Source organism: Podarcis vaucheri (genome assembly GCF_965113315.1).
Source record: "Podarcis vaucheri genome assembly, chromosome: 11".
NCBI lineage: Eukaryota > Metazoa > Chordata > Lepidosauria > Squamata > Lacertidae > Podarcis > Podarcis vaucheri.
This window is the reverse complement of record NC_138749.1, coordinates 48262327-48286381: the sequence shown is the minus strand read 5'-3', so window position 1 is coordinate 48286381 and position 24055 is coordinate 48262327. Positions and strand designations below refer to the sequence as shown.

Here is a 24055-nt window from a genome sequence, read left to right as displayed (position 1 = left end):
GCCCCATTAGCTAAAGTGGTGCTTCAGGTTAAGAACAGTTTCAGGTTAAGAACGGACCTCTGGAACGAATTAAGTACTTAACCTGAGGTACCACTGTATTAATAACAGCTGCAGCTCAAATGTAGAGTGCATGCTTTGTATTCTCAAGGTCTGAGATTTGATCCCTAGCATCTGCTGGCAGGGCTGGGGCAATACTGCCATTTGGCCCAGGCAATACTGAGCTAGACGGGCCAATAGCATGACTTGTTATGAGGCTGCTTACTAGGTTCCTGTAGCACAGGAGGTCTGTCACCAGCGGGGGACATGAATCCTTTCACTTAACACCATTTCCCACATCTAGAATCATCCTCCCTGTGCTAGTGGGGGCAAAAACAATGACTTGTATGGCATATCTATTCACCACTTTGCTTGAACGATCCACACAGCAACTTCCATGGGGACGATTTAGACTGGGAAATTTATTTTTTAAAAAATACTCTGCTCATACCAAATCAAATTAGCAGCACTCTGCAGCTGTTTTGAAAGAGTGAAAAAAGATTAAAGGATACAGTGGTACCTCGGGTTACATACGCTTCAGATTACATACGCTTCAGGTTACAGACTCTGCTAACCCAGAAATAGTGCTTCAGGTTAAGAACTTTGCTTCAGGATGAGAACAGAAATTGTGCTCCAGTGGTGCGGCAGCAGCAGGAGGCCCCATTTGCTAAAGTGGTGCTTCAGGTTAAGAACAGACTTCCAGAACGAATTAAGTACTTAACCCGAGGTACCACTGTATCTGTTTTGTAATCCCCACATAATATGTGGGAATAATCAATATGTCTGGCCCTCAACCAAGGTTCCATCGTGACAGCAGAATCTTCCTCGACTGGCAAGTAACTCATTTGATCCAGCAATTGCAGGAGGAAGGCTTTTTTTTTTGTCCTAGACAGAAGGGAAGGAGCATTGCTGGCACTGAGCTTGCCCAAAGATTAAGAACATTCTTTTGAGTTGAAATCTTCAGGTTTTCACCCAGGAGGGGTGGGGGTTTCAATGAGAGGGAAAGGGATTTTAGTAGCAGAAGCAATATTCAAAGCAAGGCTCCAGGGCCTGCTTTTCCCTGTGCATTTAAAAATTAAACTGCAGAGAAGAAAAAGATCATATATTTGAAGAGCATTTGTTCAGGTTACTGTTTCATACCCTATGCTACAAATAGAGAAATAGATGCTTTAGAAGGCAATTCACACTTGGCTTGGGAAAGCTGTCCTTTCATCAGCCTTCCTAAACCCACGGTCTTACATCCCAAGATCAAAGAATGAAGCAACGGAATCAGTGGACGTGTCAGAGTTGGAGCAGGAATTGCTCTCAGTACCAAGCCCTGCTTTCCCAGAAGCCCCTACTCACTAGGAGCCCCTTGCTCTACCATCCAGCTTGAGCTGAAGTCCTGTTAAAGTCTAGTGTTGTCTGTTTATGAAGCAACATGCAGGCCTCTTTGTCTGAGTTCCACACAGAGCTATCCAAGGTACTGCCTCAAACTTGAACTTTGCATAGCTTTTCTGTGTTGGAAACTGAGCTTTGCCTGTAATTGTTTTGCTGGGAATGGAACTTGCCTTGCCTGGCTTACTCTGCCAGAACCAGAACTCTTGCCCATCCCTCCTACACACACTTAGCCTGTTTGTATTGCAACCTCCTGAGACAGAATACTGGTATCCCTGTTATCATCTGAACCCACAGAGGGGAATTTGTTTGTGGAAACACTGGTTCCTTGTGAATGACACCGCTATTGTTAGAAATCAAGCAGTATATTTCTGTTGGGGTGGTGGTGGTGGGGTAATTTACTGAACAAAGGTCAATCACAAATATATGCTGTAGTGCCCGAGTTGTGAAAATAATGCTATAATCAATAGCTTACAGAACTTCTCTGGGAAGGAAATTGCAGCCCTTTATTACTTTATTAATTATTTATGTACTCATATTATTTTATCTAAATTTGCGATAAAAAATGTATTTCCACTTTTAAAAAAAGAGCAAAAAATATATCAATGTAATATAAAATACTTTATTGCTTGTGCAACACATTACAGCATAAAATATATAGCCACTTAAATAGGCGTTTAAGGCTTTGGGGGAAAATCGCATTACTTACATTCTAGAATAGAATGAAACAGATGCGGCTATCATAATCCATTCTATACATAATCCATGCCTTGCACATTATAAAGCGCATTTTAGGATACGTTTTGATTGTAAATCATGGGCACAACGACTGCACACCTTTGCAGAGATTGGGCAATGGCACCAGGCTCCGTGCCACTTGTCAATCATGGCTGAGCAGGAGAATGCAGCTCCAGGGTGCTGACACCAAACAGCAACTGAGGAATGCCAGAGAGAAGAAGATCTGCTAGGTGATGCCCAGCCATGTTAATTGCCTCCACAACCAGCACATACATCAACTGATGCTGTGTGCCAAACTAGGGGCAGAGTATCTCTGCATCTGAAGTGTTCCTGAGTAGAACGTTATGGTGAGATCTGACCTAGTCATAGTCATGTATGCCTTGGAAACCAGTGCTATTTTTTTTTTTAAGGGGTGCTCCAGAACTCACTATGAACACTTCTCTAATTCTCTTAGAATTGCAATGGCACCAACCTGAGAGATACCGGAACACCTGCTGGAATTGACGCCATGCCTAATCCATTGGATTGAGGGATGGGGAATGAGCTCATAGTAAAATATATGTATATCATTATACAATAAAGATAGACATTGTCTTTGTTTCCAATTCCCACATTCTTTTTTCAGAGTCCTTTTGCAAAAGAATTCTGGCTGCTAGGCATACGGAGACACAGGAGCGATAGCTGACACAGTTACCTGTTTCTTCTCGCTCTTGCAACAGAAGCACCTTATCCTCACTATTAGTTTGTAGTTAAGCAACATAAGCACATAAGGGCTGATAACTGAGTATCCTGAAGACAGGACTGTCAGGACTGGTGGACCAAAGTAATAAGATCTAAATTTCTTCAGGCAGTAAACCAGGCTGAAGTAAGATACCCAGAGAGAAATAATAAGCAATATTAATAACAGAATGAGTTTACATGCCCTGACGACCTCAAGTTCAATAGCATCGCCCCCAATCCATATGCCTCCACACGTTGCCATCTTGTGTTTCCAAAGGAGGTATACTATTCGGAATCCAGCGAGGAGCATAATAAACAGTGGAAGAAGATCAATAGCCACTAGGAAGATTTTCCCATACAAAATCTCCATCAGGTCATTTCTGTATTCCGTCTTACATTCAGCATATATCACATTGCTAAGTTGCTGGTTAGTTTCATTTTCTGTATACAGCTTTTCAGTCCTCCCTGTATACAGTAACAGTGGACAGGATGTTGCAGCGCCAGCAACCCAGAGAGTAGAAATCAGCACCATGTGACATGTCAGATGCTTTCTGCATGCAGCCTCAACTGGTGGATGCACCACTCGACACAATTTAAAACAGTAGAGCAAAGCAATATATAACGTGAACCATATGGCTTCAGAAGTAGTAAAATTTGTTAGGAACATGAGAACTTTGCAGCCGGCTGAATCCAACGCCACAGCAGAGGCATAAACAATCTTCAATACATTCACCGCCAAGTTGTGTATAAGATTTACCCATGCAAGACTGAAAATAAGTGTGAATGAGGTTCGCAACTGGTCATCGATGCATCTCCTTGTGCAGAAAATCAACAATATATTTCCAGGAACACTGACAGCAATCACAATAGCACAGGCGACAATCTCCAATGTGCCGACACACAGGTCCGTGTCCCTTAGCCAATTAAGTTTCTCCATAACTAATCTGATCCGCAAAGATTTTGGACTTTCAGAAGCCTCATAAAAATGATTCCCAAGTTCAAAGGCTTTTCCCCTCCTGGTGAATGTTCATATTATGTACCATGCCAGAGAAAGGCATATACAGTAATCAGTCTCTTCACAGTGCGCAAAACTGAAAAACAAAGCCAAGCCAATGTTGTTTAAGCACATGCACTCAAGTGACCTTTATTTGTCTCATGTGGTGCCATCGTTACGAACAATCACATAAGCAGCATTTAATGAAAGGGTACAGAAATATGGCAACAACCTGGAAGCCTGCTGACTTAAAAACATATCTCAAGATGCAGATCTTTCTAGCGAATAATATAACAAATCTCCCAGACATGAGGTAAAAGAAATCTAGAAAGCCCCATGAAAACAAATTGAAAGTTTATAGATATTTCTTTAAAAAGCTGCTTTTTACTATCTTTATTCTGAAATACAGTCCATATATATATATATATATATATATATATATATATATATATATATGCTTTCGTAGATTTTCACGGGTACAGGAATGCAGGTTTTGGTGTCTTCGGGTGTCTTCCCGTGTAAGAGTCGGGGTGTCTGTACGACGTTTCGACGAGGTCTCACTCGTCATCTTCAGGCTGGTGCTTTCGGCTTCTTGTTACTGGAACAGGAACAAGAAGCCGAAAGCACCAGCCTGAAGATGACGAGTGAGACCTCGTCGAAACGTCGTACAGACACCCCGACTCTTACACGGGAAGACACCCGAAGACACCAAAACCTGCATATATATATATATATACACACATGTACAAAAGCTATATTTTAGTCTGTGCCAACTGAAAATCTTGTCAGGGGAAACAAAGCTTACTTATTAAATAACCACTGAATACATACATTAAAGGGGGGGGGGGACTGACAAAAGCTTAACTATTGCAGAAGCCAAACTTGTTGTAATTCTTTCCATTTCCTTGGAAACATAATTTTACCCAGGAGTTTTTTTTTCATCTGGAACTCACTACAACTCAGTTCCAGCACCTCTCAGGTGGGCGCCATTGCCATTATAAGAGAGTGAGGGAGGCATTCATAGTAAGTTCAGGCACCTCCTTTTCTAGAAAAACAGCACTGATTTTGCCATAGACAAAAGAGACAATGGGTGCAAGGTGGGGAAGAACAGATCAGCCTATTTGGAGTCTCAGTCAGATTTACATGAGTTAATTCTTAAGTTCATTCTGTCTCATTTCAGCATCTGTGATTTTGTAAAACACACACGATTATTATTTTTTGCATTTTTGGAATATATTTCTTCAGGAAATATGCTTTTTTATGTACAGTGGTTCCTCGGGTTACAGATGCTTCAGGTTACAGACTCCACTAATCCAGAAATAGTACCCGGATTAAGAACTTTGCTTCAAGATGAGAACAGAAATCTTGCGGTGGCACGGCGGCAGTGGGAGGCCCCATTAGCTAAAGTGGTACCTCAGGTTAAGAACGGACCTCCAGAACGAATTAAGTTCTTAACCCGAGGTACCACTGTATTTTATTCTAAAATCTGCATTTTGTAGGCTTTTAAACTCGCAAACTACATCAGCCAAGACATACAGACATTTAAAAGGTAAAAATAAAGAAATAGAAAAAAATAGAAAAGAAAAAGAATAGAGAATAGATATCAGATTAACACATATTAACATAAAAGAAACAAACTTACAGACGTTACACATTGGCTTCCTTCCATCTCGATTTAGGTTAGATAAACTTATAACCATTCTGCAGTTGTATTATAATAACTCTATACATCGCAGGTTTTAAATTCCGTCCACTGTTATTTTTTTAATTCCCAAATTACCTTCAATATAACTTAAAAATTTATTCCAATCATTCTTTAGTTTTACATTTTTTTTGATGCCTGATCCTCTGTGTCAATCTCGCTAACTCTATATACTCAAATAATTTCGTCCGCCATTCTCTAACCGTGGGGATATTAGGGGTTTTCCAGTTTTGCGCTAGTGAGATATATTTCAGTATCTTTTTTCACGTTTTTATTTCCAGGTGACTTTACTACAAAGAAAACCTCTGTCAACGCTGAGTGGAATATTTAAGAATCAACAGTGGAGCTTGTATAATGGCAGCGATGCTCCTTGATTTTCTAAACTGTGGGTGGTATTCAACTAACTTTTACTCAAAGTAGACCCATGGCTAACTTAGGTTCATGAATTTCAATGGGTCTCCTCAGACTAATTGTTAGGTCTGCACAACCCAAAACTCTGAAAGCATCAGAACATCTAAAAAATACAGCACCAATATTTTATGAAGATCAAAATGCTACCTTCAGGATGTGGTAAGTGCTAACAACAGCACTGATTGTATTTTGTGTGCCTATGAAATTATATATACATATGAACTGGATTAGAAGAGTGAAACAAGCGGTATTGCTTTTTACTGCCTTGTGTAATGAGGTACAATGATGATATAGAGCCTGCATTTTAATGTGGTAAATGCTAAGTATCTCAGGATTTCATTATGGCTGCCGGGGATTAATTTGAAGTTTCTGCAGTGAATAAAACAATTTACCTATCCACACAAATCGGGAGGTTTTTAATGTTTGATATTTTATTTGTGTTGGAAGCTGCCCAGAGTGGCTGGGGCAATCCGGTCAGATGGGTGGAATACAAATAATAAAAGTATTATTATTATTATTATTATTATTATTATTATTATTATTATTATGTCTCAGCCCAACAACCTCTACCGCTATTCAGCCAACAGCAGCAGTGGTGCTTGTCAATGGCATTTGTGAAGCTTATCTAATGATATGAGTGGAAACTGCACAGTATCACTGCTTAGAATGTTGTATACATTCAAGGAGATATGAAGTGCTCATAAATAACTCTGGGACGGGAGCCTTACTACAGTCCAGGAGCATCATGACAGACGCTTTTTAATTAGAGTTCTTTTTCCCCATACAATTGTACATCAGAAGTATGAGAAGAACAAAAGCTCTGAGATAAACAAGCTTCAGAGACCGAGAAAACGCATTCCGTTAGGACAAAATATATAACAGAAAGAGATTTTCTCTTACAGAACTTGAGTTCCTTTGTTACCCTATCGTCACAATAACTGGTGAGGAGGGGGGAAGCAATTGTGTCTCCTGAGAGGTTAACCATCACAGAAGTGCAGCTTGTATTGTTCAGATCATCTGTTCCCAGTGTATAGCAGTTCAGGAAGGATGATTTTCAGTGTGTTTCAGAAGGCACAAATCTAATGTTAATTCTTTGGCTCTAGTAAATGCCTGGGAGAGAAATCCTTCAAGTATTTATCAGCTGTGAGCGGCTTTTTGATAAGGTTTTGCAGTGAATTATTTTTCTTTGGTAAGTGTCAGTCTTATCCACCGTATGCCATATTGAAAGCTCTGCTTGAAGCTTTGAACAAAGATTAAAGATGAATATGTGTTTTCCGATGAGGGCTGTGGCTTCATTTTTCAAAACGGCAACCAACACAATGATATAGCTTTTCACCGTCTCCACAGCTCATAGAAAGCAAACCTTTCTGGCTCAGTCTAGTGTTCTCGAAATGCGTGCGTGTTAAACTTAAAATGCTACTGCCTTTTTTAAGAAGAAAAGAAAAAAAGAACATGGTTATAAACATTATGACAATGAGAAAGAGCTGCATTAAATTTTCTAGTTCCGAAGTGTCTTGCAGGAGCAGAAACACTATTCTGCCCATGCAAGGCAGTCCTGCCAAATTCTTCCAGTTTCCCCTCTGCCATGCCCCATTACACACCATTTCAAAATGTCTGTTGGATGCCAGGTGCAGTTTTTCAGAGAGCAGGAGATAATAGGAGAGACCGGGGTGGAGGAACTAGTAGATCTCTATCGTACAAGCAGTAGTGCTGCTCATATATTTCTAGATCCAACCCTCAAAGTGTAAGGCAATATCAAATATTTCATTCAAAATAAACATACTGCATGCCACCCCAATCTCTGAGTGGTGCGAAATTTCCAGGCACTTACCCAGGGTTTGGTTTCCTCGGAGTGAGGGACAGTGAAGGCTATGCTGTCCTTATGATATATGATTTATTTACACATGCAGTGGTACCTTGGGTTAAGTATTTAATTCGTTCCGGAGGTCTGTTCTTAACCTGAAGCACCACTTTAGCTAATGGGGCCTCCTGCTGCTGCTGCGCTGCCAGAGCACAATTTCTGTTCTCATCCTGAAGCAAAGTTCTTAACCCGAGGTACTAATTCTGGGTTAGCGGAGTCTGTAACCTGAAGCGTATGTAACCTGAAGCGTCTGTAACCCGAGGTACCACTGTATATACAACCTGAGCCTAGGATGGAGGGACTCAAAGCATTAACATCCCAAAAGGTATTGCCTCTTCTATAGCCACAGCCTTGCTTTGAAGCAGAAATCAAGCATGGCTCTCCTTCTCCTGCTTTTGCTTGCAGCCTGCTTCCAGCCCAGTTCACACACACATAACCTCTGGCTATTGTCCTAACTTCTAAGCCAGCACACTCATTTGGCCTCTGGCACAGAGCAGATGCCTGTTGTCTTTGTCCATGGAAGCAATGACAAACCTAGACAGCATCTTAAAAAGCAGAGACATCACCTTGCCGACAAAGGTCCGTATAGTTAAAGCTATGGTTTTCCCAGTAGTGATATATGGAAGTGAGAGCTAGACCATAAAGAAGGCTGGTCGCCGAAGAATTGATGCTTTTGGATTATGGTGCTGGAGGAGACTCTTGAGAGTCCCATGGACTGCAAGAAGATCAAACCTATCCATTCTGAAAGAAATCAGCCCTGAGTGCTCACTGGAAGGACAAATCCTGAAGCTGAGACTCCAATACTTTGGCCACCTCATGAGAAGAGAAGACTCCCTGGAAAAGACCCTGATGTTGGGAAAGACCGAGGGCACAAGGAGAAGGGGATGACAGAGGACGAGATGGTTGGACAGTGTTCTCAAAGCTACCAACATGAGTTTGACCAAACTGCGGGAGGCAGTGGAAGACAGGAGTGCCTGGCGTGCTCTGGTTCATGGGGTCACGAAGAGTCAGACACGACTAAACAACAACAGAGCAGATTCTTTTCTTATGCTAAAAACCTATACTTAGGGGTCATTATGGCCCTTGCCTGGCTACTTTAACAATGAACCCCCCCCCCTCAAATCACTTTGTAATACCCAAGTTTGGTTGGCTCTAACCTGTCAACACCTCAATGACCGAGATAAAGAGGCATATTTTTCAGAAATGCATTCTTTTCCAGAGGACTTGAGCCATTTGCATAAGACATGTTAATTTTTGCATAATTACAAGGTCCCAGAGTTTACAACCCCGTTATGTAAGAGACTAGGCATTTTTCCAGTTTGGGGCTAAACGTAGCTTTGCTGTTATTTAAAATCCATTTCCGAGCATAAAATTTTGAATCTCTCCAGCTACCATTCATCAAGCTTTTAACTTCAGGTGTAAAGCAATACCACGGCTCAGGTTTTGGATCTGCCCTGATTCTTTTTTGCCAGATGCTTGAACATGTTTCAAGATATTCTTCAAAAAGCCCTTCTCCCAACAAGCCACGATTATATATTTACTTTTGTTTATAGTCATATTTATGGAAAACAGCACGAGTGTTTCAATGAGCAGACCCAAGAACGAAAACGGAGATGTCTGTTTGCCCATTTGCAGAGATGATTTGCTATTAAATGTGTTTTGCTACAGTTTCACATATTCAAACAAAGTGACAACCTGACATACTGCGACACTATTTTGACAGTAATATGCTAGATAAGGGTATGTAATGCAGTCTCTGGAGCATTGATTATTCTGTCTTCTAGAACTCCCTTTGCACATTCCCTCTCCACACCCCCCCCCCCGTCAAAATGATGTAAAATAGTGTTGTTTCTATTAGATGTCATCTGCATTGTCTGGCTTTTCTCTCATTGACTAAGCATCTCTGTAGCACCAACTTATTTTATTCATTTCCCCCCTTCTTGTTAACCATGTATGCCAAGAAAAACATATGGTACAGGATGAGTTATCTGCTCAGTCAACTCATATAAAATTTAAAGGGAAGGGTTAGATGGATTTTCACTGTCCATGGATGAATCTGAAGCAGCACTTTTGTCTAAGAAAAACAAAAAGCTAGCAGCGGGGCCGCTAAAATAGTGTGATTGATTTCAGTGGAGGAGTGAATTCTGGGACTGGGATTACCTTATCCCTTATCATGTTTATTCAGAAGTTTCCTTAAGTTCAAAAGTTCATAGCTGCATGCATATAATGACCTGGTACTTCTGAAGCAAGCCAGAATGAAAGTCATGGTTTCAGTCAGCACACAACAGCTATCATAAAACACACTGCACAAGTGATAACAGATCACCTTCCAGATTGCTTTTAAAAAACACACCACACAGAACACTTACAAAGTGACTGATAAGGATAGAGATAGTCTATTCCTTCCAGGAATGCTTGGAGTTGGATCACCATTATATGCTGTAACACCTCAGAAAGAGACAGTAAGATGAGGTCTGGCCTGCAGTTTGATGGCTCTTCAGCATACAAGGATATTTTTCAGGCGTGGTTTCACCACTGCCTCCTTCTATATTGTAGGGCCTGTTCCCTCTCCCCGGAAAGCACTTAAAAATTACCGTACTCTGATGCAGTAGATCAGTCCTTTTTCTTTCTTTGCAGATTTAAACAGTAATCGTATGGGTTCAAGCACACACAAAAACAGAACTTTCACTGGCATGGATGTAAGTGGTGTTATCTGCAAAGTGCCTTGCAAACCACAATGACTACAGTGGTACCTTAGTTCTCAAATGCCTTGGTACTCAAACAACTTGGAACCCAAACACTGCAAACCGGAAGTAAGTGTTCTGGTTTGTGAACTTTTTTCAGAAGCCAAACGTGCTCTGTTTTGAGTATTATGCTTCTGGGTTGAGCGCCACACTTCCGTTTTGAGTGTTACGCTGAGGTCTGTCTGTTTTTGCTATTTATTTTGTGTTTTTATTGTGCTTTTTTGTTGTTTTTGTGATTGTGTGGAACCCAGTTCAGCTACTGATTAATTGTGTGACTGCAGTACATTGTTTATTGCTTTCATTTTATGGATCAGTGGTCTCGTTAGATAGTAAAATTCATGTTACATTGCTGTTTCAGGGGTTGTTTTTAAAAGTCTGGAATGGATCAATCCATTTTGCATTACTTTCTATGGGAAAGCGCACCTTGGTTTTGGAATGCTTTGGTTTTGGAATGGACTTCTGGAATGGATTAAGTCTGAGAGCCATGGTACCACTGTACTCTGGAACTCCGATTGTAAATGACCCCCAACCACCAGAAACAGCTCTGCTGGATGAAACTGCACAGAAATAATGTAAACCTTTTTCACCACCAGTACTGCCTTTCCCTGCCATGAAGTAGGCTTTAAAATGTCCAGTCCATGTCCTCCTTTGCTCTAAACTTCCTTTGTCACTGCTGCTTCGTAAGCCTGAGATGCAATTTTTTATTTATTTGCCTAACAAATTTGTACCTTCCCTTCCAAGACCACAAGACAGCTTAAAACAAAATTTTAAAAAATACAAGTTTTAAAACAAGCAACGAAACAAAGTTATTAAAAAAGAGAGAGCAATGTACAAAATAACTAAAAGGCCATTATAAAAACATTCAGGAAATGCCTAAGTGAAACAAATTTCAGTATTCAGGGTCCGTTTAAACAGAGCAAAGAGGGGTCTTGTTGCAAATGTATGGAGAAGCTACAAAGAGGTTGGTTTTTTTTTTTGTCTTAGAGGGAGTATCTATGAGTAATTTAGATCTCTCCCCATGACACCCACTTATTCCAGAGCCCAGACAGAGTCAACAGGATTGACAAGTACATCGGCAGGGAACTATGCAAGCACAGTCAGGAAGTCAAATGGATTCATCAGCCTCAGGGGGCAGATGAGAGAAACTGGCCAGCTCTTACAGTGCTGATCTTGTTGTGGGGAGAGGGAGTGAAACACCCCCCCCCAAAGGTGAGCCATGCTGCCTGACCTCAATGCTACAGACAGTCATACCTCATGTTACGTTTGCTTCAGGTTGAGTGTTTTCAGGTTGCGTCCCACGGTGACCTGGAAATACCAGAAGGGGTTACTTCCGGGTTTTGCCGCTCTGCATGTGCAGACGCGCAAAATGACATCACATGCATGCTCAGAAGTGGCAAATCGTGACCCGTGCATGCATGGGTTGAGTTCTGCTCATGTTGAGAATGGGCCTCTGGAACGGATCCCTTTCGCAACCAGAGGTACCACTGTATCTGCTTCCTTTTCCAAGGCTGTCTCTGCATCAGTGGCGGTGGGTGCTGGAATCAGATCACAGACCCAACTTGTGCACACCAGCAGTACACTTGAACCAATGCTGCCATCCTGGCACCTGGAAGGATTCAGAATTCTTGACACAGTGCAAGAGTCATGCTGCTCCAGCAACACTGCAAAGGGATCGTATACTGCACAAATACTTGAACAGGAGATTCAGTACCACCATTGGAAGGTGACACCCAGCTCTACCTCTCCTTCCCATTGGAGGACGCTGTGCAGGTGTTTAACTGGTGTCTGGAGGCTGTCATGTACTGGATGAGGACTGAAGATGAATCTTTATGCCATCTCTCTCTCTCTCTCTCTCTCTCTCTCTCTCTCTCTCTCTGTGTGTGTGTGTGTGTAGTACCTGTCCTTCCTCATTTACTGCATGCTTTATCCAAGGAGTGTGACCTGCTGCCAACATTGTTACTGAGAAGGAATGGTGGGAGCCCCCCCCCTTTTTCTGAACCTTCCCAAGGACAGGACAGTATTGATTTAGAACAGTGGTTTGCAGAGGGGCATAGTCCAGAGGGGAAAAGCTGGGAAATACTGGGCGAGGAACAGCTAGAAGAGGGAAGACCAGGAGAGAGACAGCTAGCAGATTCAGAGTCCTTGGAAAGCATTCCAGACCCCCCTGAGAGTGATAGAACAGAAAGCGCAGCGGCAACAAGCTTAGACTACCCAATGTAGGAGTGGCATAGATTAATGGGGATGGAGGGGGTAAACCTTTCCTGGGAGCAACGCCATTTCTAGAGAGATATGCATTCCTTTCTCTCTCGCTATGATTATTAAAGAAACTATTTGGTAAGAACGCTCCTTTCATTTGATCTGCTTATTTAATGCCACACGGGGAGGGATCCAATTCCCTGAAGCCTGACAGTTATCATTTTAGACATATTTGTTTTTCTGGGCATTTGGCAGCAGTTACAATATGATATTGTACTTTTACAGTTAATTTGTTTTTAATAACGTGAATGTGATTTTAACTTTGGCTGTAAATTGCTTCAGGACATTTTTTTAAAGTGGGAAGTGATATATAAATTAAATAAACCCGAATAAACCTAAACCTAATCCCAACAAGATGGAGATACTATGGGGATTGGTGGTTCTCATGTCCCAGAATCAGGTTAATGGCCTACTCTGAGTGAGGTTGCACTCCCCATGAAGGATCACATAGATGGTCTGGGATACTCCTTTATTCTTCCTTGTCACTGGAGGCCCAAGTAGTACACCATCTATGGCTGTTCCTAAACAGTAATAGCCTAGTAATCCATGCCTTTGGCAACCAGATGGAGGGATGGTCTTCTGAATTTATACTGCATATTGAGGACTTGATTTTCTGTGATTCCATGTTGTAGGCCTACCCTAAGATAGTTTTTATGATGATGGATGGGATAAACATTAAATAAATAAATAGATAGTTATTGGCATTGGTGGACAATGTTTCATTTCAATCACTGAAGCAATGCACTTGCAAGGAAATTCCATACTTGCATTTGATAGTAATAACTATGATTCTTTTATAGACCCATGCTATCACCCTAATAGTTTTTAAAGTATCAGAGCACGAAAACTTGTTTTGCATACACTTGCACATTCTGAAAGGCTGCCTAGAAAAACAAGCATTATTCCCCCCCACCAATTTAACTTGAAGGGCCAATCAGAGAGCCGAAAATTAATATTTGTTATTTTAAAATTTAAACAATACACACAGTTCATGCTTTCTGCAAAAGCTAATGTACTGTTAAGTTTAATCTTTCTGAAAATGCCCAAACAAATTAGAGGTCAGCTTATTTGTTTAAACCATTGTATATGATTTGTTTTGTTTGATTAATATATGCTGGCATTCACTTGGAATTCCGACAAGGCTATTCACTGATAATATAAAATATCCTTCTGTCATGCAAGATTAACACACTTATTTCATGTGGCCCAGCTCAAATACCCTTCATTTCAGGAAGAACAATTTTCATATGAATTGTAGTTTGCAGAAAACTTATGAGCATTTCTAACCAGCTTTCCATAGCTTCTTGGCCTTATTGTTATGCAGACAGGAGCCAAATTATATGGAAAAATCCATTCTCCATATGACTTGCGTGATATCGAAGGCAAAAGGAACTGTTAAAGGAGCCATACTGAAACAGAGAGCAACTAAGCACTTCAACCTTATTTTTATATTTTGTTTCAACCTTCTTATTTCCCACTGTCATAACAAAAGAAAGCCAGGAACAATATTTTATACTGCAACCACATGTATCTCATATGCAAACACTTCAAGATGTTGCGCTGCTGTTGAGTGTATATATCTTTAGTGCATGTTAATAGCACTGTTGCATCTGAAAAAGTGATCAAGGGTCTGGAACAACTCTCTTAGGAGGAAAGGATACAAACTTTGAAGCTTAGAGTAAGGGCGGGGGAATGATAGAGGTGTGCTATAATTATGCATGGTGTGGAGAAAGGAGAAGTTTTTCTCCCTTTCGCATAACACTAGAAAACAGGGCTATCCAATGAAGCTGAATAGTGTGAAACTCAGGACAGACATAGTTAAACTTTGGAATTTGCTACTACAAGATATAGTGGTGGTTGCCCAGCTGGTAGGGTTTAAAAGAGGATTAGACAAATTCAAGGAGAAGAAGGCTATATCAATGGTTATTACCTGAAGGAGCGTCTCCACCCCCATCGTTCTGCCCGGACGCTGAGGTCCAGCGCCAAGGGCCTTCTGGTGGTTCCCTCACAATAGAAGCAAAGCTACAGGGAACCAGGCAGAGGGCCTTCTCTGTAGTGGCACCCACCCTGTGGAACACCCTCCCACCAGATGTCAAAGCGATAAACAACTACCTGACATTCAGAAGACATCTTAAGGCAGCCCTGTTCAGGGAAGTTTTTAAGGTGTGATATTTTAGTGTGTTTTTGGTTTCTGTGGAAGCTGCCCAGAGTGGCTGGGGAAACCCAGCCAGATGGGCGGGGTACAAATAATAAATTATTATATTATATTATATTAAAGGTAAAGGTAAAGGTACCCTTGCCCGAACGGGCCAGTCTTGACAGACTCTGGGGTTTGTGCGCCCATCTCACATCTATTGGCTGGGGGCCAGCGCTGTCCGGGGACACTTCCGGGTCACGTGGCCAGCGTGACATCGCTGCTCTGGCGAGCCAGAGCCGCACACGGAACGCCGTTTACCTTCCCGCTGGTAAGCGGTACCTATTTATCTACTTGCACCCGGAGGTGCTTTCGAACTGCTAGGTGGGCAGGCGCTGGGACCGAACAGCGGGAGCGCACCCCGCCGCGGGGATTCGAACCGCCGACCTTTCGATCGGCAAGCCCTAGGCGCTGAGGCTTTAGCCCACAGCGCCACCCGCGTCCCTCCTATATTATATTATATTATATTATATTATATTATATTATATTAGTTATGATGACTATATATTTCTAGGTATAGATACCAAGGTAAAGGACCCCTTGGATGGTTAAGCCCAGTCAAAGGCGACTATGGGGTTGTGGTGCTCATCTCGCTTTCAGGCCGAGGGAGCCGGCACTTGTCCACAGACAGCTTTCCAGGTCATGTGGCCAGCAGGACTAAACCACTTCTGGCACAACGGAACACCGTGATGGAAACCAAAGCACACGGAAACACTGTTAATTTTCCCGCCGCTGCAGTACCTATTTATCTACTTGTGCTGGTGTGCTTTCGAACTGCTAGGTTGGCATGAGCTGGGACAGAGCAACGGGAGCTCGCCCCATTGCGGGGATTCGAACTGCCAACCTTCTGATTGACAAGCCCAAGAGGCTCAGTGGTTCAGACCACAGCGCCACCCACATCCCTTAGTATCAGAGGATACTTGCCTCTGTATACTAGTTGCTTGGGAACACAAGTGGGAAAGTGCTGTTGTACTCATGTCCTCCTTATGGGCTTTCCATAGGTATATGGTTGGCCAATGGGGAGACAGAAAGTTGAATCATGTGGTGCTTTGGTCTGATGCAGAGTAGTATCAACTCCAGATTCTCGAGTAAGAAATCCTTTATGGACCCCCTCCCCCACATGTACCAAGTGTGCCTCCTCACTGCAGCAAGGCTATGGGGTGACCATGCACCAGTCACTTTCTTTTAATCTAACCCAGGGTTTCCCAAACTTGGGTCTCCAGCTGTTGTTGGACCACAATTCCCATCATACCTCTCTAGCATGATCAGTGGTCAAGGATGATGATGAAGAAGAAGAGTTTGGATTTGATATCCCGCTTTATCACTACCCGAAGGAGTCTCAAAGCGGCTAACATTCTCTTTTCCCTTCTTCCCCCACAACAAACACTCTGTGAGGTGAGTGAGGCTGAGAGACTTCAGAGAAGTGTGACTAGCCCAAGGTCACCCAGCAGCTGCATGTGGAGGAGCGAGGAATCAAACCCGGTTCACCAGATTACGAGTCCACCGCTCTTAACCACTACACCACACTGGCTCTCTGATGGGGACTGCAGTCCAAAAACAGCTGGAGCCTAAAGTTTGGGAAACAATGGTCCAACCCTAACTCATAGGGTTGTTCTGAGCATAAAATTGGGAGGGGAGAACCATGTATGGTTCCCTGAGGGAAAGCTGGAATATAAATGTATTAACTAATGTGTGAAGCAAAGCTAAGTGTACCATTGTACTATGAATCATCAACTATTATGGAGCTCCAGTCTGGGAACGCTGAGGGCTTGATATTTAATTCTGCTTCTCCCATGGACTACTTCCCTGACTTCTTCCTATTACGAGCCCCTCTGTGGTTTCAGACAGTAAACCCCCCTCAGTTCAGACCCATTCTCACAGCTAAATCTACAAATGCTGCAAAAACGAGAGACGCAAACCCTAAATTCTGCTCCCTAGGAAGTAAGTCCCATTTAACTTGATGGGATTTAACTCCCAAGGAAATATGCTTAGAAAAGGGCTGTAAGCTACCACCATTTTTATTGGCTTTCAAAAGAAACAAATGTTTTGAAATTATGGTAGTCCAATAGGGCACGCAGGTCAGGGAAGTTATATGAGAAATCGTTTTAATAACCAATTCAATGAATTATTCAAAGGTAAGGAAAAAGGTCTAAGAACAAGTTGCCAGGAACCCCTCAACCCCCAGGTACAAAGCAGAAAATAGACAGATCAATGGTTACTTCCAAGGAGAACGATTGCTTGTATTATCAGACACTTAGGCAGGTAAGAGTACCTTTGTAATATGAATCATCACCTGTGATGGAGTGCAAGCCTGGGAACTCTTGAGGGCCTGAAATTTAATTCTGCCCCTACCATGGACTTGTTCCCTGACCTCCTCCCGTTACAAACCCCTTTGTGCTTTCAGACAAAGGAAGTAAATTTACACACAAAAGGGTTCAGCTAACACAGTAATGCTCGCAGAACAAAGAAATGCTTTGGTGTGTGGCATCGTCCCACATTTACTAAGAGATCACCAAAGCATGCCTGAGAGCAGTCATGGCTACTCCGGTGTACAAAAACGTTTTGTGTGAATCAGCTGTGTGTGATGGGTGTTTGGTTAAAATAAACCAAAAGTAACCACAGGTTTTTGTAGTTGCTGCATTTTCGATCCTTTCAAGTCAAAAGTGATACAATGATACGCATTACAAGTATTTAATTAACAAAGGAAGGAAAGCATGGGAATACTGTTTTGGGGGAATCCCCTCCTTTCTCCCATTTCCTCTTTGAATGGGTGAGTGTACATGAAAGATACTATCTTTGCATAGTTGTTGTTTAAATAAGTCGTAATTAGAAAAGGCTTATCATTGCAATATGTTTTGCAGCATTATAGATATCGTTTTGATCTGCCCACCCTCCCTTAGTCTCCAAGCAAAATAATTCTTGAAAGCAGTCATTACACGTCCTTCAAAAGGAAGCTGGTGCTGGAAAACAGATGTTCTTTCTAGTAAATATACCCTAATCTCCATTATATTGCTCTGCAAGATGTTTCTCGTAGTATCTTTCCTAAAGGCATTTAGCATACATTTGGCAGATGATAGGAAATTTGCCCTTTCAACTCGCTAGTTTTCATAAGAAACAACACACTAATAGTTTTCCATGTGATCTAACTACACTACAGCGCTGACTGTCTTATCTGAGCTACTTAGATTATGTTCATCCTGTGCATTTGGGTGTACATCTGGGAATGGATTTCTGGTAATCTGCTGGAATTCCTTACAGTGGTCGTAAAACAAAAGGTGCCCCTAAAGGCTATACAAACACACTCACAAATGCTTTATTTGTATTTTGGCCATTCAGGTGTCTTCCACTGACCATCAAGTGCAATTATGAGTAGAGTCAATACAGTAACTTTTGATGTGTCTACAAATAATTGACCTCCCAGCTTTTTTTTATTACTATTGACTCACGTGCCAAAAGCAAGATACATAAACATTCTTCCCTTATTAATGACCACTCAGTTATCTGACCTCATGACAGCACACCTCTATAGTAGGCACACCTCCATAGCGCCAACCTCAGCACCCCACTGTTTGCCCCCCACCCCAGGAAGACGCAGCCATGGTGCTGTTGGGGAGCTGCTGGTGCAGCGGCAATGTACACTTCTGTTTGGATCTATATTGTGACATGTATGTCATAGATATCATTTCTGTTTTCATCCAGAAAGGAAAGCCTGTTTCATGCTACCAATGAGGAATGTAAAGGCTGCATCAACATGGTGGCCAAGAAGAGTGCCTTTCCTTGCTGTTCCCTTCTTGTTGAGCCAAAACAGTGCTGTCAGCAGCTGATGGGAGCATGTTAAAAGGGGGTTAAGGGGTTAATTTGCAAGGCATTTTCCATATTTTCCAAACTGCTGCCAAATGGATGCAGTTTCAAGTAGTCACATTCAGGCAAAGTAGTGTGTCGAAGTTGTTACTTTTCTGCACTGAAAGGCTTCAAAACAGTTGAGAACTGGTTTTTTTAAGAAGCTCATGTAGGGACGGGCAATTCTATCTATTTTGGTTTCTCTCAGTATCTCATTTTTTTCAATCCTCAATTCAGTCCTACAAACTTGCAAGCTTTTCCTCATGGAAATTTGTCAGCTTTTTTCATGTGAATCTCTCCTAACAAACCTATTTTTGTGTGCAATTTTGACTGAGATGCACATTTTTGCAAGGAATTTTATCTAATATTTTTGTTCACCATTTTCACTAACAGATGCATTTTTATATACAAATGCCCACATTTTGGGGGCAGATTATGTGGAGAATTGTATCAAAATTTGAAGGTTAGTTGCATTTCAGGTTTGCGTATTGATTTAGGAAGTGAACTTGGGTAGTTTCTCATTAAAAAGGGAAAGAAAACTGAATTTCTTCCCCATCCTAGACTCAATGGAGTAGAGTTTCCAGTCACTGCAGTCACTGTACTCTGAATCTTGTTTTGTCCCTTTCTATGGTTCGAAGCTCCTCCTTCTCAGGTTCTCAGCACATATTGGCTCCATCTGTACCAATTTCTTTCTGCCACAGTATGCTATGCCAACATATTTTTTCAATATCCACCCAATAACTCATTTATATGTTTGCAAGAGTTGCACATTCCAATTATAATATTTAGATTTTTATGCAGAATGCAGAATTCTGGTTGCCAAAATGAGATTCCCTACCTACGTCCAGCTGAAATTAAGTTTTCAATTATATATCACAGGTCCTACAAATCCAGTTTACTAACTAACCAGCCCGGTTGAGTCAGCAACCATATACTGCATTTTTTATCTTTTCTTACTTGTATGTGTACGGATGTGTGTGGGGTTGTTTTGGAATGAAAACCACAACAGATTCTGGGAATCTATGGTCATTCCTATGAATGGAAGCATGTTTCTTCTCCTTTTTCTAATACATACATTTCTGAAACGGGTTTTTCTTAATGTGAAAGCATGGGTTAGAGAAAAGCATGTGTAAAAGAGCTAGCAGAAACTGACTACTTTCTCCCCCTGAAAGGCTCTCCCAAGATCAGAGAACCCTACTGAATGGGATGGAACGTAGTATAAAAGGCTGAAATTCTTCTTGCTGTTAGCATCCATCTGTCTCGGGAGACAATGGAAGAGTGAACCTTCAGGGGTTAAGTCAAACTGTTGGGAGAGTTACAGTGCCTGCTGTGGCTGTAGAAAACAATACAGTGGTACCTCGGGTTACATATGCTTCAGGTTACATATGCTTCAGGTTACAGACTCCGCTAACCAAGAAATATTACCCCAGGTTAAGAACTTTGCTTCAGGATGAGAACAGAAATCATGCAGCAGTGGCGCAGCAGCAGCAGGAGGCCCCATTAGCTAAAGTGGTGCTTCAGGTTAAGAACAGTTTCAGGTTAAGAACGGACCACAAGAACGAATTAAGTTCTTAACCCGAGGTACCACTGTATGGGAGAGACATGGGTTATTGCAAGTGGGGCAGATGAAGGCATCTGGTTTCGTTATTACAGTGGTACCTCGGGTTAAGTACTTAATTCGTTCCGGAGGTCCGTTCTTAACCTGAAACTGTTCTTAACCTGAAGCACCACTTTAGCTAATGGGGCCTCCTGCTGCCGCCGCGCTGCCAGAGCACGATTTCTGTTCTCATCCTGAAGCAAAGTTCTTAACCCGAGGTAATACTTCTGGGTTAGTGGAATGTGTAACCTGAAGCATATGTAACCTGAAGCGTATGTAACCTGAGATACCACTGTACAGATGCACCATGGCGTTTCTTCCCTCTCCACCCTTCCCAGCAGTCATTTCTGCTCTGGTCACTGTTGTGGATACATGACCTGACCATCTGTCTCCAGACAGTCGTGCGCAAGCAATTCCCACACGTTAGGATTAATGTTGCCAGGCTTCATGTCACGTTTGCAGACATCTTTTATAAAGCAGAGTTGGTCCGCCAACGGGCCTGGTGCCTGAAGCCTTAAAGCACATCTTTGGGGACCCCACCGTTATCCATTCTGTGTACATGGCCAAGCCAGCATAGATGTCACTGAGAGAGAAGTGTGAACATGCTGGGAAGGAAGGCTGAAATGGAATAGGATGTTCCTATGGGGAGGGGTGTGTGTGTGTCTGGGGAGCCTGCTGGAGGCAGGAGACATCTGAAAGTCAGCTTCCACTAGCCCTGTTACACATGTATTTCTCAACATCTTCATCATCAGAAGGGTTCAGTATGACTGGATCCAGACTAACAATTATATACTCCCAGTGGTACACATGCACAATAGGTCTGAATAGCCAAGTGCTCCCACTCTGATGATTATATAAAACTGCTACTCCAGGTGTAGAACAGTAGTACACAGACTCAGATTGTACACGTGTGATTGAGTCATAAGACTTCTGCTTTTACCTTCTCTTCCAAGATACAACAGTTAGCCAGATATTTCGTTTCTTATTCTTCCCATCATAAAATAAATGTTCTATCGTTACGCTGGACTTTTGAGTTTTTGCCAGACACCGTGTTTTCCTATTACAACGAAGGAACAGACCACAGATGTCCAGCTGCTAAATTCATCACAGTACATGAAGTGAAAGCTCCTACAATATAAATTATTAAAACTAATAGACATAAAGACTTTTATTTTCTCTTCCTTGGTTGTAAGCTACGTTTGCCACAATGAGCACACCCCTGGGTACATTTAGAAGAGGGTGAAGCAGCAAGGGGAGCTGTTTCTAACCAATTCTTTTTTCACACTCCACAGAGGAAGAAGGTCTGGCAGTGAGTGTGAGACAGAAATTCACCTGAGCCCAAGACTAGCCTAAGGCAGGCTCACAAGGAAGTACCATATTTTTTGCTCTATAAGACTCACTTTTTTCCTCCTAAAAAGTAAGGGGAAATGTGTGTGCATCTTATGGAGTGAATGCAGGCTGTGCAGCTATCCCAGAAGCCAGAACAGCAAGAGGGATCGCTGCTTTCTCTGCGCAGTGATCCGTCTTGCTGTCCTGGCTTCTGAGATTCAGAATATTTTTTTTCTTGTTTTCCTCCTCCAAAAACTAGGCACGTCTTGTGGTCTGGTGCGTCATATAGAGCAAAAAATACAGTACATCACAGGAAATGCCTGATGGAGTCAGATGAATTGACGTAGGGCTAAAATTGATTCAAATGGTTAGAGTTAGGACTTGTGTTGAGGCAGATGATCATTCCTTTGGATCACAGTGAAGAGGCAAGGCAAGGAGAGATGGGTGTGCCTAATCCACAAATTGACTGCATGTCCCAGAGGCCTCTGCTCCATTGGTGTGGAAGTCCAGTGTATACAAAGGCGTTATACCAAAAGTGAACGATTGATAAAAGCAACTTTTTAAAGCAAAATGTCCCTGTATTCAGTTTCCCTTTGCAAAGTGCATGTCAACAATCTGTAACCAAAAAGGGGTCTCCTAGATGTTCAGGCGGGGAAGCAAGCACAATCGAGTTTGTTTGGTTTGGTGTTCTTTTGTTTGTTTGTAGAAGAGATGGAGAGTAGCACTTGACTCAGTGTGGTCTATTATTGAGGTAAGGAGGCTTCTTTGAATGGCATCCCTCTTAAGGCAGAAGCAAGTAGTACTCAATAAGCTGAATTCTTGACTGCATGCCCTCAGGTCTGCAGGTCAACATTCACTAAGGGCTCAAGTCCTGACAGAAAGAAAAGCAATACTGTATCGTAACACATTAATCCTCTTATAAAGGCTGAGGTCATGGAAATGTATTTAGTCTGATATGAGGTGGTACAAACAGCTTGCTGAAGTAAGCATATTCATCACAGAAAAAGCACCTTTCTAACTTTAGTGGAAAGGAGAATAAGGGAGTTGCTTCTAAATCTGTTTAACAAATGTGTGTGGTGTTTAGCAGTCTTGTACCATGGAGAAATATTTAGCTATCTTTAGTGGGCAAAGAACCAAAAAACACAGAGTGATTGACTAAAGATCAAACTAGACCTGATATTAAATGTATACAGTGGTACCTTGGGTTAAGAACTTAATTCGTTCTGGAGGTCTGTTCTTAACCTGAAATTGTTCTTAACCTGAGGTACCACTTTAGCTAATGGGGCTTCCGTGACGCTGCTGCGCGATTTATGTTCTCATCCTGAAGCAAAGTTCTTAACCCGAGGTACTATTTCTGGGTTAGTGGAGTCTGTAACCTGAAGCGTCTGTAACCTGAGGTACCACTGTATCTGCATTGAACACGCAGGTTTTTGTTTTGTAATGCAAGTAGCATCAGCTGGAAGGCTAGTAATGAAAGGGATGGGAGGGAAATTTAACCCTATCCTCCCCTTCTGTGGTCCTGAGGAAAGTGCCTCCACTGAAACTACTGCTTGTACTCAGGAGGAAATCCCTCACTGGTGCCAATGGGGGATATCCTCCCAATGCAAATAGCAGCTTCAAGCAATGGATTTTCCTCTGGGCAGCAGCAGTGTAGCAAAGAGTTACACTGCCTCAATCTCCACAATTATCAGTTCCTCACAGCTGATGCTGTTTGCATTTAAAATCAGACATTTTCCTCACTCTATGCAGAGACACATATAAACATCACATCTAGTTTGGCCCTCCATTTAAAAGCTGAGCACAAAGCATTGTTCTAACCTAATTGTGTTTAGCTTCCAAGTAAACAAGAGCATCACAGATAAGTTTGATTTTCATATACAAGTAGCTGCATATTTTGAACTTTTATGAACATCATTTTCTGCATCTATGAAACCCAGCATCAGGCCTGGCAAGTGAACAAATGCAAGTGTAATTCCAACTCTGCTGGAAAGAATTGCAGAAGCTCAGTTGCCAATGGCATCAGCTGTGATTCAGGTTCTCTGACACACCAGGCTTTGTTCATGTCATTTTCAATCTTTTATGCCAGCAGCTGTGTTCAAATAAAACAAAGCTGTATCCCTTCAGCAGACTACAGATACATGTTTCATCCTTGGTTTCAGATCCTTGTAAAGTCTGGCTATGGCGAGACGTTTGGAACATTTTATCTACATTCTGGATGCTAATTTGTTAACACAGACTCACATCCTTTATAAGGCC

The 24055-nt window shown here is 42.0% G+C and overlaps 2 protein-coding genes across 5 annotated transcripts in view; both read right to left on the bottom strand.

Moving 5' to 3' along the window:
• SNCAIP (synuclein alpha interacting protein) overlaps positions 1-24055 on the bottom strand; it is a 123620-nt gene that overhangs the window by 53961 nt on the left and 45604 nt on the right. The gene's annotated exons all lie outside the window — the stretch shown is intronic.
• On the bottom strand, positions 2794-4068 carry LOC309514336 (uncharacterized protein). The gene has a single exon (XM_082191330.1). The coding sequence runs from the start codon at positions 3806-3808 to the stop codon at positions 2804-2806; it is 1005 nt and encodes a 334-aa protein (XP_082047456.1). The 5' UTR covers positions 3809-4068; the 3' UTR covers positions 2794-2803.